This window comes from Eleginops maclovinus, chromosome 9 (genome assembly GCF_036324505.1).
Source record: "Eleginops maclovinus isolate JMC-PN-2008 ecotype Puerto Natales chromosome 9, JC_Emac_rtc_rv5, whole genome shotgun sequence".
Taxonomy (NCBI): Eukaryota; Metazoa; Chordata; class Actinopteri; order Perciformes; family Eleginopidae; genus Eleginops; species Eleginops maclovinus.
Window position 1 is genome coordinate 7,669,218 of NC_086357.1, and position 21,003 is coordinate 7,690,220.

At 40.0% G+C, this 21,003-nt stretch overlaps 1 protein-coding gene across 1 annotated transcript in view; it reads left to right on the forward strand.

The window, feature by feature from the left end:
* The window catches only part of mast2 (microtubule associated serine/threonine kinase 2), a 175,671-nt gene that overhangs the window by 90,391 nt on the left and 64,277 nt on the right, over window positions 1–21,003 (forward strand). The window contains exon 4 of the mRNA XM_063890468.1: window positions 20,151–20,182. Coding sequence (XP_063746538.1) covers window positions 20,151–20,182 — 32 coding nt within the window. The remainder of the gene's footprint in view (window positions 1–20,150; window positions 20,183–21,003) is intronic.

Sequence of the window (21,003 nt, forward strand, 5' to 3'; positions counted from 1 at the left end):
AAATTAGTAATCAGTTAAGTCATTTGTTTATATCTAATTTGTAAGTCAATAATATGTTTTGTTTATAAATCTGATACTGCTTCAGTTTGTATAGTATCATAATTCTCTTGTTTGATTTAATTATTATTATTATTATTATTATTATTATTATTATTATTATTATTATTATTATTATTATATTACCGTTTTACACATTCGAAATAAATCAAATTATAGTAAATAACCTAAAGTAAAGCCTCTGCAGAATACCAGAACAATATTAGTCAAACAATGACTCTACTCAGACCATGGTCCCTAGTGGCATAGACGGACAATATTGACCTTAGTGGCATTTAAAATGAAATGTTGTTACTAAAGAATGTGATTGCTGATGGCTGTTGTAATAAGTGCAATATTTGTGTTTATTATTTTTAGACTAGTATTATTACATCAGGGAAATTAGTCGTTACGGACATCCCTGCATTATTGTAACTGATTTTTGGAAACACTGACAGCCAAATTAACTGATACTCATATTTAAGACACAAGACATTTTAAAGGTCAGTTATTAGTGTTGTTCTCTGACCATGGTAAGGAATGTTATTGCACCTCGCATGCTTTCAGAGATGTAGGGACATCTAAACTAAAAAATAAAACATTTCAATAGATTGATATAGATGAATAATTCCAGTAAAATAAAAATGAAAAGAATAAGCCCCATTTATCCTTTTGAAAGGCTGTAGCGGCCCAACACGAGGATTTACCTAAACACACTGTATACACTCAACCTGATCTTGACTCCCCTCTTGGATGCCAACTTCAATGATATCACAGGGGGAATAAACCCTTTTGCTCATAATATAAAAGAGACGAAGGAAAAGGGAAAATACACACCCCTCTTCCTCCTTCCCCTCCTCCCCTCCTGTTGTCTCTTTATGTTGAGTTCATGCACACGCCTGCATTTGGCCAGCGGGCAGCAAACTTCAAAGAGTGTGAAATTGACTGTCTAGACGTCACCCCGTCTTTACACACACACTAACATGCACACACACAGACCCCTCAGTCCTATTTCCTCGAGACAATTTCTCTGTTTAGCCTTTATTCTCAGGAACAACAAACAGCACAGGGCAGTCTATTTGTTTGATAGCAGTAATTTATGCATTCACTTCTCAGTGAGTAATACAAAATAAAAAAAACAATTTGCTCTTTTGATTAGCAATGCTTTGAAAAGTTTGTTGCAATCAAACATTCCTTCACAAAATTGTATATTTTGCATTTTCAATTTCCTCTTGGATCAAAGCTGAAAAAACACAGTTAGCATTTGTTATTATTATTTGGTACAAAAAGGCTGTTTCTCATTCAATCTTGCACTGACACAAAGTAATATAATAATAACAATAACAAATTACATCATTCCAATATAACGTAGGCAGTCTTGAGACAGGCGCTACAGAGCTGCCTTTAAGAAAGTCACGTGACTTGGTATAGAGAATAATAAATTAAGTGTATGAAGAAGTTCCTGTGATGGATGCACTGCTGTGGTTAGCACATGCTCATGTACATGTTTGTTGGCTTTTGTCGACATGAAATAGATAGATAGAATCGGAGGATGAAACCCTCTTTATTAGTCACATACATGCACACAGCAGAGCACACACAGTGAAATTGGTCCTCTGCATTTAACCCATCCTAGTACTAGGAGCAGTGGGCAGCTATTGTGCAGCGCCCGGGGAGCAATGGGGAGGGGGGATTGGAGGTGTCCGGTGCCTTGCTCAAGGGCACCACAGCAGGGCCTAGGAGGTGAACTGGGACCTCTCCAAGTAGCAGTCCACCTTCCTTATTTCAAGTCTGTTTGGGGACTTGAACCGGCGACCCTACGATTCCCAGTCCAAGCCCCTACTTACTGAGCCACTGCTGGACTATGTATATTATATTTATGGACTATAAATGTGTGATGTCCACGTTTTTTTTTATAGAAAAATACAGTTGGAGGGCGCTAAAGTCACTTCGGGTCAAAATCATGGCCACATCCACTTTCAGGTGAAAATAATGCATTAGAGCAAAGCGGAAAATAATAGTTTCTTCATGTCTGAAAAGAGTCAAATATTGCACCTCAATCAACAAATACATACCGAGTAACGGTTTCTTTACTTCCTCTACAGAAAAAAGAAATTGATATAATTCAGAAATCACAGTTTCAGTGTTAGCCTGCTGCCTGCCACTCGTCCCCCAGCAGACCCATCGGACATCCATCCCCTATTTATTCGGGGCTCCGTGAAAACAAAGCAGTCTCTGATGTCTGACGGTCCATTTTATATTGTTTTCTGGCATCACTTTACAATTTTGCGTGAAAAATCAGCATTTGGGTTAAGGGGGCCAAGCGAAAGTAAGAGGGCGCAGCGCCACTGATACCCGCGTTCGACAAAACCCTGATGTCTGTTCGGGCCTTTAAGCCTCTTTGTGGCTATAGTTTAGATTGTACTCCACATTAATTGTTTGGTTAAGCACTGATAAACCCACTGTACCTACCCTCACCAGTGTGTGTTTAAAGGTCAACAGTGACCAGATAGCGATATGTCAACGACCTCAATTAGTTTGAAAAGCTCATCATAGATGTAATTTGTCCCCGTTGATAAAATACACTAACTGCGCTAAAATGAATTGATCTTAGTTGCACACTTTTGGTCCGATTGTTTCCTCTGCACATAAATACAGTGACGATACAGTAGGGTAGTGGATCACCTCAAGGCGCAGAGACAGAAATCAAATGTCTGCTGAATAACAAGAGCTCTGAGCAACCAGAGAACATGTTAATTGGATTTATACTCCCAGAAGTGACAAACTGCCTCGAGTTTAAATGAGCACCAACACCAGAGCGGTTAATGTAACCGATGAAGATAATTGTTGAAGTCCTCAGTGGACTGCTCTAGAGTGTGGAGCGATATCTGACCCCCAACCCAGATACTTGTGCCTCCTTCATATCTCCTTCCTCCTCAGCAGTGATATTAGGGCTCCCCTCTTCCCGCTGTAAGCAGATCAGCTGTAAGGATAAAGATGAGGCTTTAAGTGTCTGTGAGCACAGCGGGGGGTGGGCGAGGCAGCGAAAGAACACTCCCTTTCAGGCGGATCACAGTCACTCTCCCCCACTCTTTCTCTCCAGGGAATCACCTCCCTCTCTTCCTGTCCATCAAACCCTTTTCTTTTTCTCTCTAATTATTAATCTCCTTCCTTCTTCTCCTCAATCTGTTCACTCTCATTTGCTTCCAGTGCGATTAATCCTATTACAGAAGTTTCCTCTGATTAAATTCCTCCAGACTGCTCTCTTGCTTCCGTGTTTCATCATCACATTTTCAATCGTGCTTCATCTGCCCTTTCTTGGCACTGTTGGAAATCTGAAAATTGGTTGTAATGTACAAAGTAGCTGTTGGGTTCAATTGTCAGGTGTAACTGGCAGATAACGCACACACTTTAACCAAATATTTTCCCACCCTTGAGTCGGGTGGCACTGACACAATGCCAGCGTCAGCACAGAGCCGTTTTAGCGCCTATCTTTTTAATGCAGTGTCTGTCTCACCCTCTTCTCCTCCGACAGGGCGGGTCTAGATTCAGCTGTAAACACTAGCGGTGGGGGAAACAATCTATACAGCATAGTATCACCATACTTTGCATGGCAATATTCAATCGATATATGGACGCCAAGTATCGATATTTTATTATATAAACTATTCATATTGCAAATCCAAATTAACATTTTTGATAACAATTGCTGTTTCAATCCACTAGATGTTGCTGAGCTTTTTTTTGTGCGGTCATGGCCATGGGTACAGTCAATGGGATTGGCAGGAAGTTAGTCAAAACCAAGATGGAGTCAGCGGAGAGAGAAATCAGAAATGCGGCATATCGGGATATATCATATCACAATACTTAGCATATTGTAGAATCGCAATAATATCTTATCGTGGCTTGAGTAAAATAAAGATAAGATAAGAATTACTTTTTTAATTTCAAACTGGGACATTTTTGTGTTGAAGCACTATAGTACAATATCAGGCATAGAAAATAATTAGAAAATAAAAAGAAGAAATAAACAATGCTAAAGTGTAGACATCTCAAAGAAGAAATAGAAATAAAAGTAAACTGGCATTAGAGAAAAGATCAGACAGACAAGTAAACACTATCAGTATCGCAATAGTATCGTATCGTGGAGACCCCGGTGACTCCCACCCCTAGTAAACACAACCGATCATTCAACTGCAAAAGTGTATTCATGTTCTTGTAATAAGGAATACAATAAAATTAAGCCATCCAACAGTTTATAAAGATCCTCTTTTCTTTACTAGCTGCAACAATAAAATCAAGAACACATGAATGAATCAAGCTTTAATTCAATAAAATATAGTTTATAATTCTTCTAAACCTAACCCTGTATCTTCGTACCTTAACTGAAGCAACACTTTGAATACAGGCCTTCTACTTCTGATAATTTTGGTGTGGTCAGCCATTAGATATGTTGTAGGAGCCATCAGAGGAAGATCATTTACTCTGTGTTCTATTGAAACCCTACAGACACTTGCAACAAATACTCACTCTCCAAAACCAGAGAAATATCCTCAGTTGTGTCTGGTAGTCTGGCTGCTGTGTTTTCACATTTGGGTTGATTTTGGTGTGAATTCTCTCAGCAGGAGTGTTACAGTCTTTGTTAGATCCTGCTCTGGGGGAGGGTGTACAGTACACCAATAGATAGACTGACTCGAGGAGTGTGTGTGTGTGTGTGTGGGGGGGGGGGGGGTTGGTTGAAGCAGAAAGGTGCAAATTGAAGCAGTTTTCTGCTGAAATGAAGAGGGGTTGACAGGCGGAGCGGCGGGGCAAGCTCATCTGGTTTCTTGATAATGAAGTGAAACTGCAGGAGCGAGGAGGAGGCAGGCCAGAGGGATGGAAAGAGGGACACACAAAGGGAAAATGACTTTCCATACATATAGATCACTCTGTTTCTATTACATACATCCGAACACACAGCATGCCGCCCTTTATGAATTCACAAGAGCAGACAGAGGGTCTGCTCCGGCACGCTGCTTCTGAAAATCTGGGTCACACATCACAGCCAAGCGGCTTCACCTCTTTTTCTAAAAGCACTTTTCACATTGTTATGAAGCCACAGCCTGTGTGCGTGTGTTTGTTCTGTTCCTTCAAACAAGCTGCTGAAGTGCATCAGATCATGTTTGTGCTGGGGGAGGAGAGGGGAGAGGTAAAAATCCCACCCCTGTCACTCAGGAACAATTCCCATCAGGACAGTCGGCATTAACGCCTCACAGCTTTACAAACCCTGCAGGCAAAGACACTCATCCAATCAAGTTGTCTCATTTACATTTTTATTAAATCTAGCTATGCTATTGAACACCGGCTCACATTTAACCCTTTTTCACAACTTCTTCCTCCTTTAACATTACATTTTTGTACAATCTGAATTTGATATTTCTAATTTTATCCCTCTTTAACTTTTCTAACTTTTTACCAACTGCTCTGCAGAAATGCCCTTAATGTTTATTGCAAGCGGCCATTACTTTAAACAACCATGCAGCACATTAAAGATGGATTATTAACTGAGTAAATTAAGCTATAGCCCCGGGGCCCGCGCCTCCAGCGGCCCCTATACAGGCTTTACAGTGCATCCTGCTTTAGAATGTGATCACCAGACTGCCTATTAAAAAGGTTCCTGTTGTTTTAAAACCCTTAATGTGCTAAATAAAATTAGTATGCAATAACTATGGGAACAGGCAGTATTGCAGTGAAGATAAAATGTACAGGAGCTGGTTATAGAAGATGACCATTCCTCTTTCTCATTTTAATTTTACATTTTCCTCAGGGTCCTACGGTGGCCCACAGGTGCAAATGCATTACAATGGCCCAAAAAAAAACATCGGTAGAAACGTGCTGCAGTTTCAAAAACTATACAAATATAAAAACACAAATGTGCAAAAACAAATGAAGAACCATCTTCACCAACTTCACAACACACGCACACCATTTAGAAACTTGAACTCTTTTTCAGATATTCATTTGGCAAATATAATACCACATCTCTAACTGCAACATGCTATCTAATTCTTACATGGTCTTTCAAGGCCTGCATCGCTTCAAAGAAATAAAACCAACAATAGAGATATTTGACTATAGGATTATGTGTACACAAACACACTTTGGATTCTGAATACACACTCCCAAAGCAGATCAGTTCAGCGCAGCATAGAAACACCAGACATCTCTTTGTTTAATTTATCGTAGGGAAGTTTGTTTCAAATCCACCTGCCAATCTACCTTACTAACACACACACACCCACACACACACTTTTGTTCCATCCATCCCTACACGCTGCCACTCCCTCCTTGTATTATCAGCAGATAAAACCCTTCCACTGAGGCGTTGCAGATTTCATTTGAATGTGTAAATTCCAATTAGGATTAGCTTGTTTTCTCTGCCGGCGCTGATAGCGGCTTTAGCGTGTCGCGAGAGGAAGCGTCGGCCTACTGGAACTCACGATAGACAAGCTGATGAGGCCAGATTAGCTCCTTTCAGCCTTGCGTTTATATGTGTGTGTGTGTTGGGAGGGGGCTTTTCAAATCTGAAAGTAATTAGCAGGTTGTCTGTGTGGAAGGAACGGGCACCAACAAGCTGCCTGGATAATTGTACCCTTCTAAATATCCATTTGTCCGTTGGACAGAGCACACAGCTGCACATTTGGAGGCCATGTAACGTCACAGGAAGTGTGTGAGGAGCGATCTGAAGAGGGAGCAGTGCAGCTGTAGAGGAACAACAGATACAGGGATGGATGCAGGAGGTGAAAAAAAACAGCTTTAAGCCACGTGTGACCGCTAGGGACTTTCTGTAAATATTGTAACATATAGGCGGAGTGTGAGACAATGAGCCCCTGGTTTACAGAAGCATAGAGGCATTTATTAAAAGTATTGATTCATCCCATTGCCCACTAGGCTGATTTGTAGTAGTCATTGTTATCAGTGTTACATGGCTTTGGTCCGAAAATCTAGCTTCTGAATAGAAATCCTTACATGTGCACATATAAAGAGGCACTTTATATGCTTTTTGGGGTTTTCCAATACCTGTAGTGTGTTATATAGGTTTGTGTCCATATAAATTGTCTGCAAAGGGTAGAATCTCAAGATTACCTCCAGAGTTTCTCTCTCACACACTCCCCCCCTGGCTGAAACACCTCCATTGGATTCATCTACAGTGACATCACTATGTAACACACCACTCCTATTAGCTAGCCCTCCAAAACATTGTACACCATGGGCTAAGTGGTTGGCCCATTACAATAGAGGCCAGCAACAGGCAGCACAGGCAGTATGAGAAAAATAAAGAGCCTTTTGAACATTAAAGCATGGACAGTAAAGGCTCCTTTAAAGCTGCAATTAACACTTTTTTTTTAACTTCTGCTACTATTACATTTACCAAAAGGTAATCCAAACGACTTGCGTATAGTTTTAGATGACATTAGTGATAGTGAAAACTGAACAAAGCATGGCAGGTCCTGACATTTTCCACTAAGTACAGACAGGCGTTAACTAAAGAAAATAGTTAAAAATGCCTTTTATAATGAGGAAGTTAAATCATTATTGTATCACGGGATATATAAAAAAACATGCCAATTCACAATACAGTGGACATATCCTACTCTCAGTGAGTTTATCTATGAACCGCTGTCGGCTTAGATTTTGTTTAAGTGATTAAAAACACAGTCATTCGATCTTGATAATGCATCACTCATCCCTGAATAATGGAATAATGTCACCTTAAGAGTGCACTTAGCTCATCTTAGAGTCGCACTTTCATTTTAGTCAGTCATGTTAATGATTGAAAACACACACACACACACACACACACACACACACACACACACACACACACACACACACACACACACACACACTCTAGCAATCCTGTAATGACTGTCCTCTTCCTTCACATGCACATTACCACACAAACACACACTCTTATTGAGTGAACATACACAATAATTGGCTGTTAGTAGCATTAGTGTAAGAAGAGTTATATCTGCTCATTTGGAAGATTAAATGGCACACACACACACACACACACACACACACACACACACACACACACACACACACACACACACACACACTTTTCTTACCCGTTAATGGAGATTAGTTGTGTTAATGTGTCAGTGTGTGGTGCGGGTGAATTATTATGCTCTTTAATAGTAAAGTATGTTATTCTGGCACACAAACACACTCAGCCTTTAGCCCCTTACCACACGCACGCACACACACACACACACACACACACACACACACACACACACACACACACACACACACATTAAGAGACAGACACCCCTCTTTTAGAGCCTTACTGGTCCCAGTGGGCCCCTCTCTGTGGTGGAGGGTCTCTCCTCGGGGTCGTTAAGCAGCAGCAGAGCTTTCATTAGGACGCTGCTCGTGTCTTCAGTAGGCCACCAGACAATTAGCTCATTCACTTAGAGCAGCTTTATGTTGCAGTTAAAGGCTGTATTTCACTCCAGCACTCATTCTGGGCTGGATCTACACCCCTCTTTTGGCCGCTGTCCATCATGTTACTGCTGATACAGGACGGTTTTTAATACAAGATAGAGATTCAGGAAGTCAGTCAGAACCAACTTTCAGGAGATCATATGCACATTTTAACAGCACTTTAGATATTATATTTCCCTACTTCATTACCAGTCATTACGTCCATCCAGATTAAAAAGGATCTTAGCAGTCGCTCCATTCGGTACCAACACACTGAAAGGTTTATGCGTCTTAGCATAATTAATGCCAATTCCCTTAACTATTTTAATAAAAGTCTGTCTCAGGAGAACCTGATTGCAGCATTTTCATCCCTGTCCTTTTCGATTTATTTCCAGATTAAAGTCAAACCAGGTTAGTTTTCATCAGGAGCTAAATTGGTCTGATTATACAACCTGGAATTAGGCTGCCCTAAAGTGATCAAGGGGGTCATTGTGTGTGAGGTAACCGCCCTGAAGGATTAGATGGAGATGTTGGACTGTGTGTGAATGCATTTAAAGTACCCATTGGCATTTTAACCTCATAAAGTCCTTCAATAATTATTGATTAATCATGTTTCTGTTGAGCAACTAATCCTTCAAGCAGAACCATAGTATATAAACTGATCTGTGACGTTGATGCCTAGCTTGTGAGCTAGGTAGCTAGCCTGTTTTGCCTGCTAATATCCTATACGTTATCATTCTGGCATCAGAAAGCCAACTGAAATGTGTTTGTAACATAAATTCCTGGCCACATTTTTCTTAAATCTGTATCTCTACATGTATGGCAGCCATTCCAGTGTCTGTTGAATTCCAACACAAATAAATGTTGGCAGTAGTCTCGAGAATACAATTGAAAAAAGTGTTAACCAGAGAAACTGATAATGCTGAAGTGGTCTCTTAATTTTTTACGGAACTGTGTATACTGTAAAGGAATGGCCATCACACATATTATGAAAACTCAATTGACAACTCTTTAAAAAATAGTTTTCAATTGACAATTGATGCCACAATCAGATCAAATGTATTTAGGAAATGTCCTAAAAATGTATTTGAGTCTGTAATGTATTTTATTGACGCACATGTGTGACTTTAATAAAGTGATAGTGTAAATTAAAAAAATGAACAACGTTTACAAAAACAATTTGAAAGTGAAATGTTGAGTCTACAATATCTAATAATAGTTGTTTAATTTTGACTTGTATAGCATTCATAAACAGAACATATCTTTATATTCCATCATTTGAAAACTATAGGGGAATTATTTGTAAAAGTTAATTGTCCAACAGCTTTTAAATGTACATTTTAAAGTGGTTATAGAGCACCCATAAGAGAAAATGTGAACATGCTAATTAATACGTATAATTATGCTATTTTGTAGTTACATTTTTCATTGCCAAGTTCACATTATCCCTCCAATAAAGTCTCCTCTGGGCTTCTACAGTTACTGTTATAATTGACTTATTAAAATAAGCGACTTTAGCTACGGATCACTTTGTTCTCTATGGACAATTTACACAATTACCAGAACTGTCACTGCCCTGCATCTTGTGTAGATGCTCTGCGTGTGTCATCCTGGAGTCTCTTTGTTGTCACCGTTTCCTCATCAATATTCACAGTGTTGATAATGAATTATGACTGCCAGCTTCGACTGCAGCTCTAATTGTCTCCGGTGGAGCCCGGTTCCCCAGCATCCTCCTGTTAATTGCATGTTTTTAGCTCGATTAAAACACGTTATTATGGTTAGAGGCCCCAGGGTGGAACCGCTAAATACACCCACACACAGAAACACATGTACTGCACATATAGATTGGTTAGACACACACATTTACACACAGATTCAGATCTATTCTCCTGATGCTGTCGAGTCCTGAAGGCCTGATTCTTGGATACATTCTGCTGAATGTGTTTGTCTGCTGGTAAATGCAGTGAGTTTTTCTATGAATGTGACTCTTCTCTGAAGCTTTTCTTTCAAATAGTTGTTCAATTAACTCAAATAACTGAACATGTGAAAATCTGATACACCTGAGCTTCATTTCTTTTCATAGACTTCCATAGAAATACTTTCCATAAACCTCAAGGAGAATTTTTATTTGTGCAAGACCCTAGTGTATTGATTGTCCTTATTTCCATTAAATAATTCAGTGTTATAGATTCATGTGTTACTGCATGGAAGTGTGATATGTCTTTGTTGATAATATCTTACAGCAAATACACGACACATAGTATTGTTATGTGTCATCTCTCCTGGGTTATCTGTGTTTCCTCCTGACTCCTGCTGACAGCTGCACACACGTGTATCCATCAGTTTGGACTTGTGCTTCTGATGCGTAGCTTCATTTGTCATGCTGTCAGTCACAGACTTAGCGCAGCAGTGTGGGGTTACCGTGGATACCGAGTTAATGCTTCCGTTGCCTGGAAGCTCAGCGGCCGTTCACAGTGGTCCGACAGTGCGGGTACACATGTGGTAATCTGGCAACTGTAAAAGAGCTCAACAGTTACCGCCCACAACTACCAGATGAGTTGGTACCATGATACAGTTTATTCAGAGTGCAAATACATTGGGAAAAAAACAAGTACATATTGATTGATTCAATGTATACCTGATTCTTCAAAAAGTGTAATAACTAACAATTTCATAAACCATTGCGTTTGAAGTTTTTCTACCTCAGAAAACTCCTTCAAACCATTTGAACTAGCCTTTTTTGTAAAAAAATAAATAAATAAAAAAAAGACTAATACAGCAACTGCTTGGCTTATTTTTGCCCTTTAAATTCCTTTTTTAGAAAAAATGTTTCCCCGTTAGATAAGAGAAAGTTTGCCAAAGAGCCACCATGTTGGTTTGGTTTAAAATCTGATACCTTGGATCCAACACGTAGACAAACCCCACTAGCGGTTTTCTGATACTGTAAACTGTTGGTTTTCACTAAACAGGGAACATATCGTACAGAAGTTTGGCTTCAAAAGGAACATAGCCATTGTTTTTGGGTCAGTGACGTGGCGCATTGATTTGCACTTCCAGGAGCAATAAATATTATATATTAATATAAAATAAGTTTAAAATTCTATATAAGCTTTAATCTCGTATTATTTGTCCTCCTCACTGTTCATAATTATGTGAAAAAATCAAAATTAGGTAACTTTTAGACTATTAAAGTGGTCAATTGTCATATGGTCAAACAGCATTCACTTAAACTTATTTAAGACAACTGCATTAAAAATGATTAAAAATGATCAAAGATTATCAACTTTTTAATTTGGCATATTTTTTCAAGTCTTAAGATAAGCATATTAAAGTATCAGTGAGATAGAGTTTCAAGAAATGTCATTAGTATCTAAAACAAATTGTTCCGCAAAGACACATTTTCCCTATGTCATATGGTCAAACAAAGTTTGGAAGCCATTTTGGACCTGCATATTAATGACTCAAGTCATGTGACATGGGATGTCATCACTCAGAGGACCCCTGAAGACCACCCAAGTTGAAGGTGAGTTTAAGATTTTGCTCCTGAATTTCAGTTATTTTCACCGTTTCCAGTGCGGTACCATGTGTCGCAGATTTGGGTGTCATATGGTCAAACGCCAAAAAAGGGAATAAATAGTTTAAATTTGGAAATATTATTGATTTACATGTGAAATATAAAGTATAAAAGCCAAGGTCAAGGATGAAGTTATAAGTAGGTGGCCAAGCAACTGCCTGTTATCAATGACAAAGCATGAAACTGTCATAAGGTCAAACAATAAATGTCATATGGACAAACGGTTTGACCTTATGACATGTTGTTGTACCATATGACACTGGGCATTTAACTGAATTATTTAGTTATTTCTTAATGGTTTTACTACATATATAGTTTGTACAACTAATATGAATTAATATTAATATATATAATATATTTCTGCCTATTTTTAACTTTTTTTCACATTTTTACAGATGCCTCTTTCTAGTAAGGAGAGGTATGCACGTTTCCGTGCAAAGCTAATGGCAGATCCTGCTGCTAGAGAGGAAAACCTAGCCAGGAGGAGGGAAAGGTATAACTGTGAGAGTGTATGATGTCAGGAATGCCAGTATTGGCCAGTTATGTCTAGGGTTGGGTACCGAAATCCGGTACCAATATGGCACCGGTTCCTATATGACCGGTACCTACCGGACCGAAACGCAACGTTAATTTCGGTGCTTCCTTTCGGTGCCTGAGCTGATTGAAGTACTGCCACTGGTGGCCTAAAACGGACGATACAGCCAACATAAGCATCACATCACTGAGCTAGTTAACGTTACACTACTGATGACTCCGTCCTGACAGTAGGTCACGATAGCCTAACGTTGTATGTATCTATGAATGAATATATATATCAATTAATGTACCTATGTATACCCGCAGGCAACGGCAGAGGAAACAAGCTGGAGAGGGTAATCATTACCATACCGTCAAAGAACTGACAACAGTTGCACATGCAAAGAAGAAGGAACAGTGGAGGCTCCATCAGAAAAAATGCAGAGAGAAAAAGAGGCAGGTGGAGGCATTGATGAATTTGACACCGGTGTCTGAAGACTCTTTTGTGGACGAACACCATGACCATCCTGAGCCATTCCAACACTTCTCACCACCTGGGCCATCCCAACACTCCACACCACCGGGGCCATCCCAACAATGTTCAACCCCTCATAAACCCCCAAAGAAGACCACCTCCAGCAGTCGAACAGGGCAACGTACAAAGAAACTGAGGGAGGAGATAGCACAGCTGAAAAGGGACCTTGTCAAAGAAAAGAGAAGAGCAGATAGATGTCGGAAGAAAGCGAACAGGTTGATGATAACAAAACGCAGAAAAGAAATAAAAAACAGATCAACAAAGATTTTCAGGAAGGGGCCAGCAAGAAGACGGAGTGTGGTGGAGTTCCTCACTAGGGATGAAAACAGCCGTCTCCTACCTGGAAAAAAGGACACGGTTTCAAAGGACAGGGTTAAGGAACAGCGTCGTGTGTTGTCGAAGTCGCTTAAAGAGCTCCACAAGGAGTACAATGCAGAGGTAGGAGAGGGATGTGTAGTGTCTTACCGGCAGTTTGTTCGTCTCCGTCCATTTTATGTAACTGAGCCAAAGGCTAATGACAGAAACACATGTGCTTGCTTAGATCATGAAAATGTTAGCCTCCTACTGGAGAAACTACACCAGAGTGGCCTTGTAGCCAGTAAAAGTACCACTGAAGCACTTGGCAACATTGTGTGCGATATGAAAAGCCGGGAGTGTATGCATAGGCTGTGTACGAAGTGCTGCTACACTGAGATGGAGCCACTCCTACCAGATGAATCCGGCCAGGTGTCGTGGAGTCAGTGGCAGAGGGAGAAGGTCTGCACTGATGGAAAAACCTATTCACATTTTGTGAAGAAAACTCTGACTGGGACGTGGGCGGATCTCGTGAAGAGTTTCAATGAAAAACTTGACAGATTGGCCAAGCATCAGTATACGTGGATTCATCAGGTGGAGAAATGCAGAGAAGTCAAGAACAGTCTAAAACACCATGAGGCTGTAGTCCACATGGACTTTTCAGAGAACTACGCCTGTAAGCTGAATGTTGAGGTCCAGCACTTCCACTGGGGGGGGAGTCGAAAACAGGCCACTGTCCATACATGCATGGCTTACACGGAAGAGGGGTCACAAGCTTATGCCACAATATCTGACTCCTTAAGACATGACGAGCGGGCAGTATGGGCACATTTGAAGCCTGTGCTGGATGACATCCAACGCAATCCAAGAATCACCACTGTGCACTTCATGAGTGATGGCCCACTAACGCAATATAGGAATAGGAAAAATTTCTATCTGATGTGCACCTTGCCTTTTATTCGTGGCATTAAGGAGATGACATGGAACTTTTCAGAGAAGGCACATGGAAAGGGGGCGCCAGATGGTGTTGGTGGCTCAATAAAAAGGATTGCCGATGCATTTGTGCTTCAAGGAGGTGATATCCAACACCCTGAAGAATTGTTTTCCTTTCTGGAAAAGTCAAATTCGAGTGTCAAGTTCCATTGGGTATCAGAGGCTGACATCGCCAGGGTGGATGAGGCAGTGCCAGATGTTTTGCCAGTAGTCAGAGGCACTTTGGGTATTCATCAGGTGACAACAAACACCCCAGGCAAGATCTCCTGCAGAGAACTGTCCTGTTTTTGCCATCGTATGGGACTTTCCTGTGAATGTGAATCACCCTCAGTCCTAAATTATAATACTGAAAAAGCTGCACCCTCTGCCACCATTCCGACCCAAGATGACGTGGTTGGAAAGATGGTTATAGTGTCTTATGACAAAAAGCCTTTTGTTGGGCAGGTACTGAAGGTCGTCGGAGAAGAAGTCGAGGTCTCCTGTATGCAGCAGTCTGGGACGAAGAATTGCTTTGTATGGCCCCAAATCCGAGATGTGGTGTTCTACTTCCAAACAGATGTCATTGCTGTCATCTCAGAACCAGAGCCATCAACCAGTCGAAGCTCAAGATTGTCACTTGAGGACTGGGAAAGATTCATATTGGTGTGAAAAGTTGAGCAATGACCAGCCCTTTGTGGTAGTTGTGTGTGTACGTGTCAGTGTGTGTGCGTGCATGTGAGTGCATGGGTGGGGGGCGGAGGATGTTTGTTTATATTAATGAAAGATAAAGTTACTGTTTCAACGATGTTACTGTAATGTTTTGTTAAACGTTTTTTTTGTAGCCAAGGGAAAATCACAAATCAGTTTGAGGAATCTATCGATATGAAACATGAGCTTTGATTGTATTGTTATATTGTGTTATTGTACATTTTATGATATTAGGTTGTTCATAACCTTTTGATGGCAGATATGAATGTAACTGTTCTTTTCTTTAACTGAGTAATGAATTTTTCACAATTTCTCAACTATTAATAAAAGGTTCACTTGTTCTTTGAAACTATTCTGAATTGACCTACATCAATTTAATACATTCAAAATGCAAAGAAACATTGACATTGCATGTCATACGGTCAAACAAAATATGTCATATGGTAAAACACTGAATTTTATAATAAATCAAATTAATAATTTGTTATTCTACATGGTTAATGAATGTAATGGAGGAGAGATAGTATGATATATAAATATATATAACCTTTGACCATTTTTGATGAATTTATAGCAAAAAAATAGAACAAATGTTAAAAGGTGAGACGCCGTAGTCATTAAAAAACTAAATATCTAGTATTTGTTGTGTAAGTGTTTATATTTTGAATTAGTTATAGAATACTAACATATCAACTATTACATTTTTGGTGTTTTTTAACTGTGACATGAATATCAAATTTTATTTATTTAAAAAAATAATAACGTTTCACCGTATGACATTTTCAAGGACTGTATACAATGAAACGCATTAAAATTCCATATATTGTTATTTTTAACAAAGGGCACTTATAAAAACTGAAAATATACATATAGATTTACACAAAAAAATCAATATTGGACTTCTCTTATCATTTTAATTTGTTTACTGTTTTGAAATTCTAAAACGTCACTGACCCTTTAACATCTTATAGCTTGTCATAAATATACCTTAGATGGTTACAACATTGTACCCAATGAAAAGTCCTCAATTCATAACATGAGGTGGATTTTTTTACATATGGAAACATACTGTTAAACTCTGTAAGGGGGGCACTGGTACTGTAGCTGAGAAGTTTTCTCCCTCCCTTCATTTCAGGTAATCTCTTTGCAGCTGACTCACTAAAAAAAATCTATAAAAAGTCCATTACATTCTGAATAATAAAGTAACCTGCATATAAATCCCCGACCACCACAGACTCAATTTGGAGCCGTTACTAAATCTCATTGAAGCAGAACAGTACTGCATCAAGGAGCTGCTTCCTCATTTTTAATTTGATTTATCTATTAGAGGGATGATGACTAAGTGAGGGTGCACAGCTTCTCTAAATGTCAAGACGTGTCAATGGGTAGAAATGGAAATGTTGATCATATTTCTAGTTGTTTTTTATTTTTATTTGGACTCGTACGTAGCCGAGAAGTTCTCCAGGATTCTGGAATATTCTACCCCTGGTTTTGTGTGTACTTGCCATTTGTCAAATCACATTACTCTGTGGGTTTTAGACTAAAGCAAGAGATACAAAACAAAGAAATCGTTTTTGACCGGTTCACTCTACATCAGCAATCCAGGCTCTGACATCACATCTTTACAGGTTTACCCCAAGCTTTTGCCTTTTATCCTAACATCGCTTCACCTCCACTCACCCTCTCCTCTCTTACCCCATCTCTCTCTAATAACATTACCCTCCCAACCCTTCTACCTCTTCCACTCTCAGCCATAAAGCGTGTTATCGATGCCTGTATTCCATCGGGCAGATTGCTTCAGGCTTTGTGTTCCGCTGCTCTTATCCTCGCCGTCACTGGGGATAATTTCATCACAGCTCGCTTTGGTTTGTTTAATACAAGCAGAGAGTGTGTGTCTGTCTGTGTGTGTGTGTACGGTATGTGTGTGTTTTATTATCTGGCATTAGTTTATTTTCCCTCTTGGGGATATTTTTGAAGGGTGGCTTTGGGGTGAGAATCCTCCCTCAGGCCTCAGATAGAAGCAGCTGCAACACACACACACACACACACACACACACACACACACACACACACACACACACACACACGCACACACACACACACACACAGAATGTCTGACGATGGTTTCAGACGAGCATCATTTCACATTACAGAGCTCTGTGTGGGCGAATAGATAATACAAGCATCAGGTACTTAAACACACCGACACACTTACCTTAGTGTTTTGGCGTTATGTGTTTTGGTTTTAGAACATGAATTGGTAGCCAATAAAAAGTCTCATTCAGAATACAGTTGTTCTTTGCTATACCCTTTCATATCGCTACCCAAAAACTAAGACTAAATAACTATGTCTACTTCTTAAAGGTCCCCTATTATGCAAAATGCACTTTTTGATGTCTTTTATACATAAACATGTGTCCCCGGTATGTAAGGAGACAAAATACAACCCTCTCTCTTGTTCTCCTTACCCACATCTCTAAAAACGTGGGTACAAACGAGCTGACCCAGATTTGCCGTTCTTAAAGGGATAGTCCGGCGAAAATTGACCCCAGGGTATTTTTTTTCATCAACCAGTATTGAGCTTGCCCGGAAAAACCGGGAGCAATGCTAATAGCCAAAATTGCTTACAGTGCATTCGATCGGGGCAGGGCGCAGAACGCTTCCAAAACGGCATTTTTTAACCACTAACATTGCTTGAAATAGCACCAAACCTAGGCAAGCTCAAACCACTCTGTTTTGGAAGTAACATGGTCTGTATTTACATTAGCATGTATCGCTAACACTCAGAGCTAACGCTCTACTGCACAGATTGTTCAAATATAGCATCATAGGAGACCTTTAATTCCAGTCTATGCTCTTTAACCCTCACTGGATGGGTAGTTACTCAAGCTTAGACACTTAAGCTAGCTTTTATGATCAAAACTAGCTTCTGTTATTATCTCTGTTGAGATTCTTAGTTTAGACATGGCTTTTATAAAAGCTGGTCTACCGGGCCCAGAGGGAGATTATCAAAAATTGCCTCCCTTCTCTGTATGTTCAAGCTATTTACCAACCCTCTGGGTCTGGACAACATCTGCTTACAGGACTAATAGAATCACTGGGTCCAGTCTGACTAACAACACACACACACACACACACACACACACACACACACACACACACACACACACACACACACACACACACACACACACACACACACACACACACACACACACACACACACACACACACACACACACACACACACACACACACGCCCTACAGCCACTCACCCACTCACTGTGCTCTAACTACACTCCATTATGTCCATTACCCCATCTGCACACAGATATATGGGGAGACTCTGATGACACTGCCATCCCACGCAGGACGGAGAGTGTGTAACGGACAGAAAGTCTGACAGAGGGATACAAGTGGGTTTACATCGTAGCTAGGAGTGCTCAATACGTTGTTGAGCCGGCGCTTTTAAATGTAAGACTCAGGAATGATTATAAATCACAGGCAGTACTTCCTTTATTGTCATAAACAATTACAGCAGGTGTGTGTTTCTGGTTTAAATGTTAATACACCCATTGGAAAGCGTTTCATTACCCAGAAGTTCTTCTTGGGAGTAATTTTTACATTTAGCACTGCACCTAAACACATCATTCCTGAAAACCTTAACTCAACCGGTATCAGAGCTACAGCGATTAGTTGATTTGTCCATCAGCGTGTGTTTATCAGCAACTATTTACCTTCTATTTATTCAGCGTCTGTGCCTACGTACATGTGTGTATGTTCTGCTCGATCTGAATGTAGTACCTCTGCACTGTTCACACTGATGGATGATGATGATGGTGCTAACTATGTTTTTCAAAGTAAAAACCAGCTGTTGAGCCGCTTTGGGAACCTGGCAACACACAATTTCAAAATTCATGTACCTCAACCACACACACACACACACACACACACACACACACACACACACACACACACACACACACACACACACACACACACACACACACACACACACAGTAATTGGTGCTATTGGCCAGATGGTGCTCTCTAGGAAGTCTGTAATGTCGGTGGTCTGTCTTCTCAAACGGTTCGAAGGCGCTGTCAGCTTACAGGTTGTGTGCATACCAATTATGTGTTGAACCTTTTTAAACACAAAATGTTTGTACATCTTGTAACGTCCAGAGAAAAAAACAGCAATATTTATTGGATCAAAAATAAGACCTTACTCACAAATTCAAAAGTAGCAGGCCACTTCTCATTATAATGGTCTGTTAATCTATCAATTAGGAGAGTCGTCTCTACACAAACTCACGACACTTCTCTGCCCCCTTGTGGTCACTTGTAGAACGTGCAGCTCAGGTACATACTGGGATCAACACATTATCTTTAAGAAATGTCTGTCCAGATAAAAGTAGACGGTGTATTTAAACTTTACATTGAGGTTTTCCCTGGCTCCTTGCGATTTAATAATTGAGTTCCAAAAAAGACTAAGAGATGAGATTTCCTGTGAATTAATTTAATTTAAATTGCTGCTTTCCTGTATTTTTGTTGCCACACCTATCTGATCCACACATATATTATTGGTGTTATCTAACCACTCATGTTTTGTTTTAATAACTTTTCTTAATGATGTTAGCCCAGTGTTATTTCTACCCCCTTTTTTATTGTGTTTTTTGTCTTTAAATAATGGGTGGGTCAATAATATAACATTGTACTTTTTTCTGTTTGATTATGTTGTTTTTATACAGTCCGATGTGTGTACAAACAATATAATAGTAAAGCCTGAATATTAATAGTTTCTATGACATGGACTGTGTTAGCATGTAGCTTAAAAGCACAACAGCAGACAGTGTGAACTCTGATGCTGATGCTGCTTTGTGATGTCACAGTGACACCTGCTGGATAAACAGCTGTACTGACGACACAAGTTCTCTGACGCAAATTATAAAACTGTGTTATTGTTGATGATATTCACCTAAAATTGGCTCGGAAATAATCATAAATAATTAAAACATGTCTCTCTTTCTTTCACTCTTTCAGAAGGAGCTGAGCCTTCCCAGAAGAGGCAGTTTGTAAGTACCCATCACCCCCTCCTGTTGTCTGTCCATTCTGACAGAGCATGTCGTGTCTGCAGTGTTTGTTTTCCCCTTAGAAATGTCACCGGGAAAGCTTTGAGGATGCAATGAACCAAACACAGATACATCAGCTGGTGTGAGGCCAAAGAGAAGCTTGTTTCAACTGACGGTTTTTGATGGACTTCTATGGAGAATCGCTGTCCAGTGTGCAACATTTAACTTGAGGCTGTTTGCTTGTTGTTTACTCTTAAAAATAATGTACTTGTCTTTAAGATATCACCGCGATACATTTCTGTGTGTTCCGTCTCAGCTGTTGATCCTTATCAAGTGTTACAGAGAGATCTTCCAGTTAAGGGTTAAAGGACAAAGTTGAAAAGCCACTGAGTCCAGGTTAGTGTGTCTGTGTGTGTGTTTGTGTGTATGTGCCAGAACAGCTGAGCATCCCTCTTTGTATGGAGTAAGATCTATTTATGTCAGTGTGTGTGTGTGTGTGTGTGTGTGTGCCAGGAAGCTGATTTATTGTCCTGTGGGAAACGTTCTACATGTTTGGAAACAAAAGTCTAGAGACTTGCTGTCCTGCTCCTGATAGACGGATCGAAGATACAATTTTTCAAACAAGTGTCCTTATAACTCACTCTGGAATTTTCGTGTTTCCTGAGCCACCTTAAAAACACAAAGGTCTAATAAGGTGCACGGCATTGTGTGAAACAATATGAAACAACAAGCAGCCTATTAGCCAGAGCCAAAGTTAGTAGCAGCCAAACAGAAGTGGAAAAACACACATTTTTATTGGGAAACTGATTTATTCAGTGTTCTTA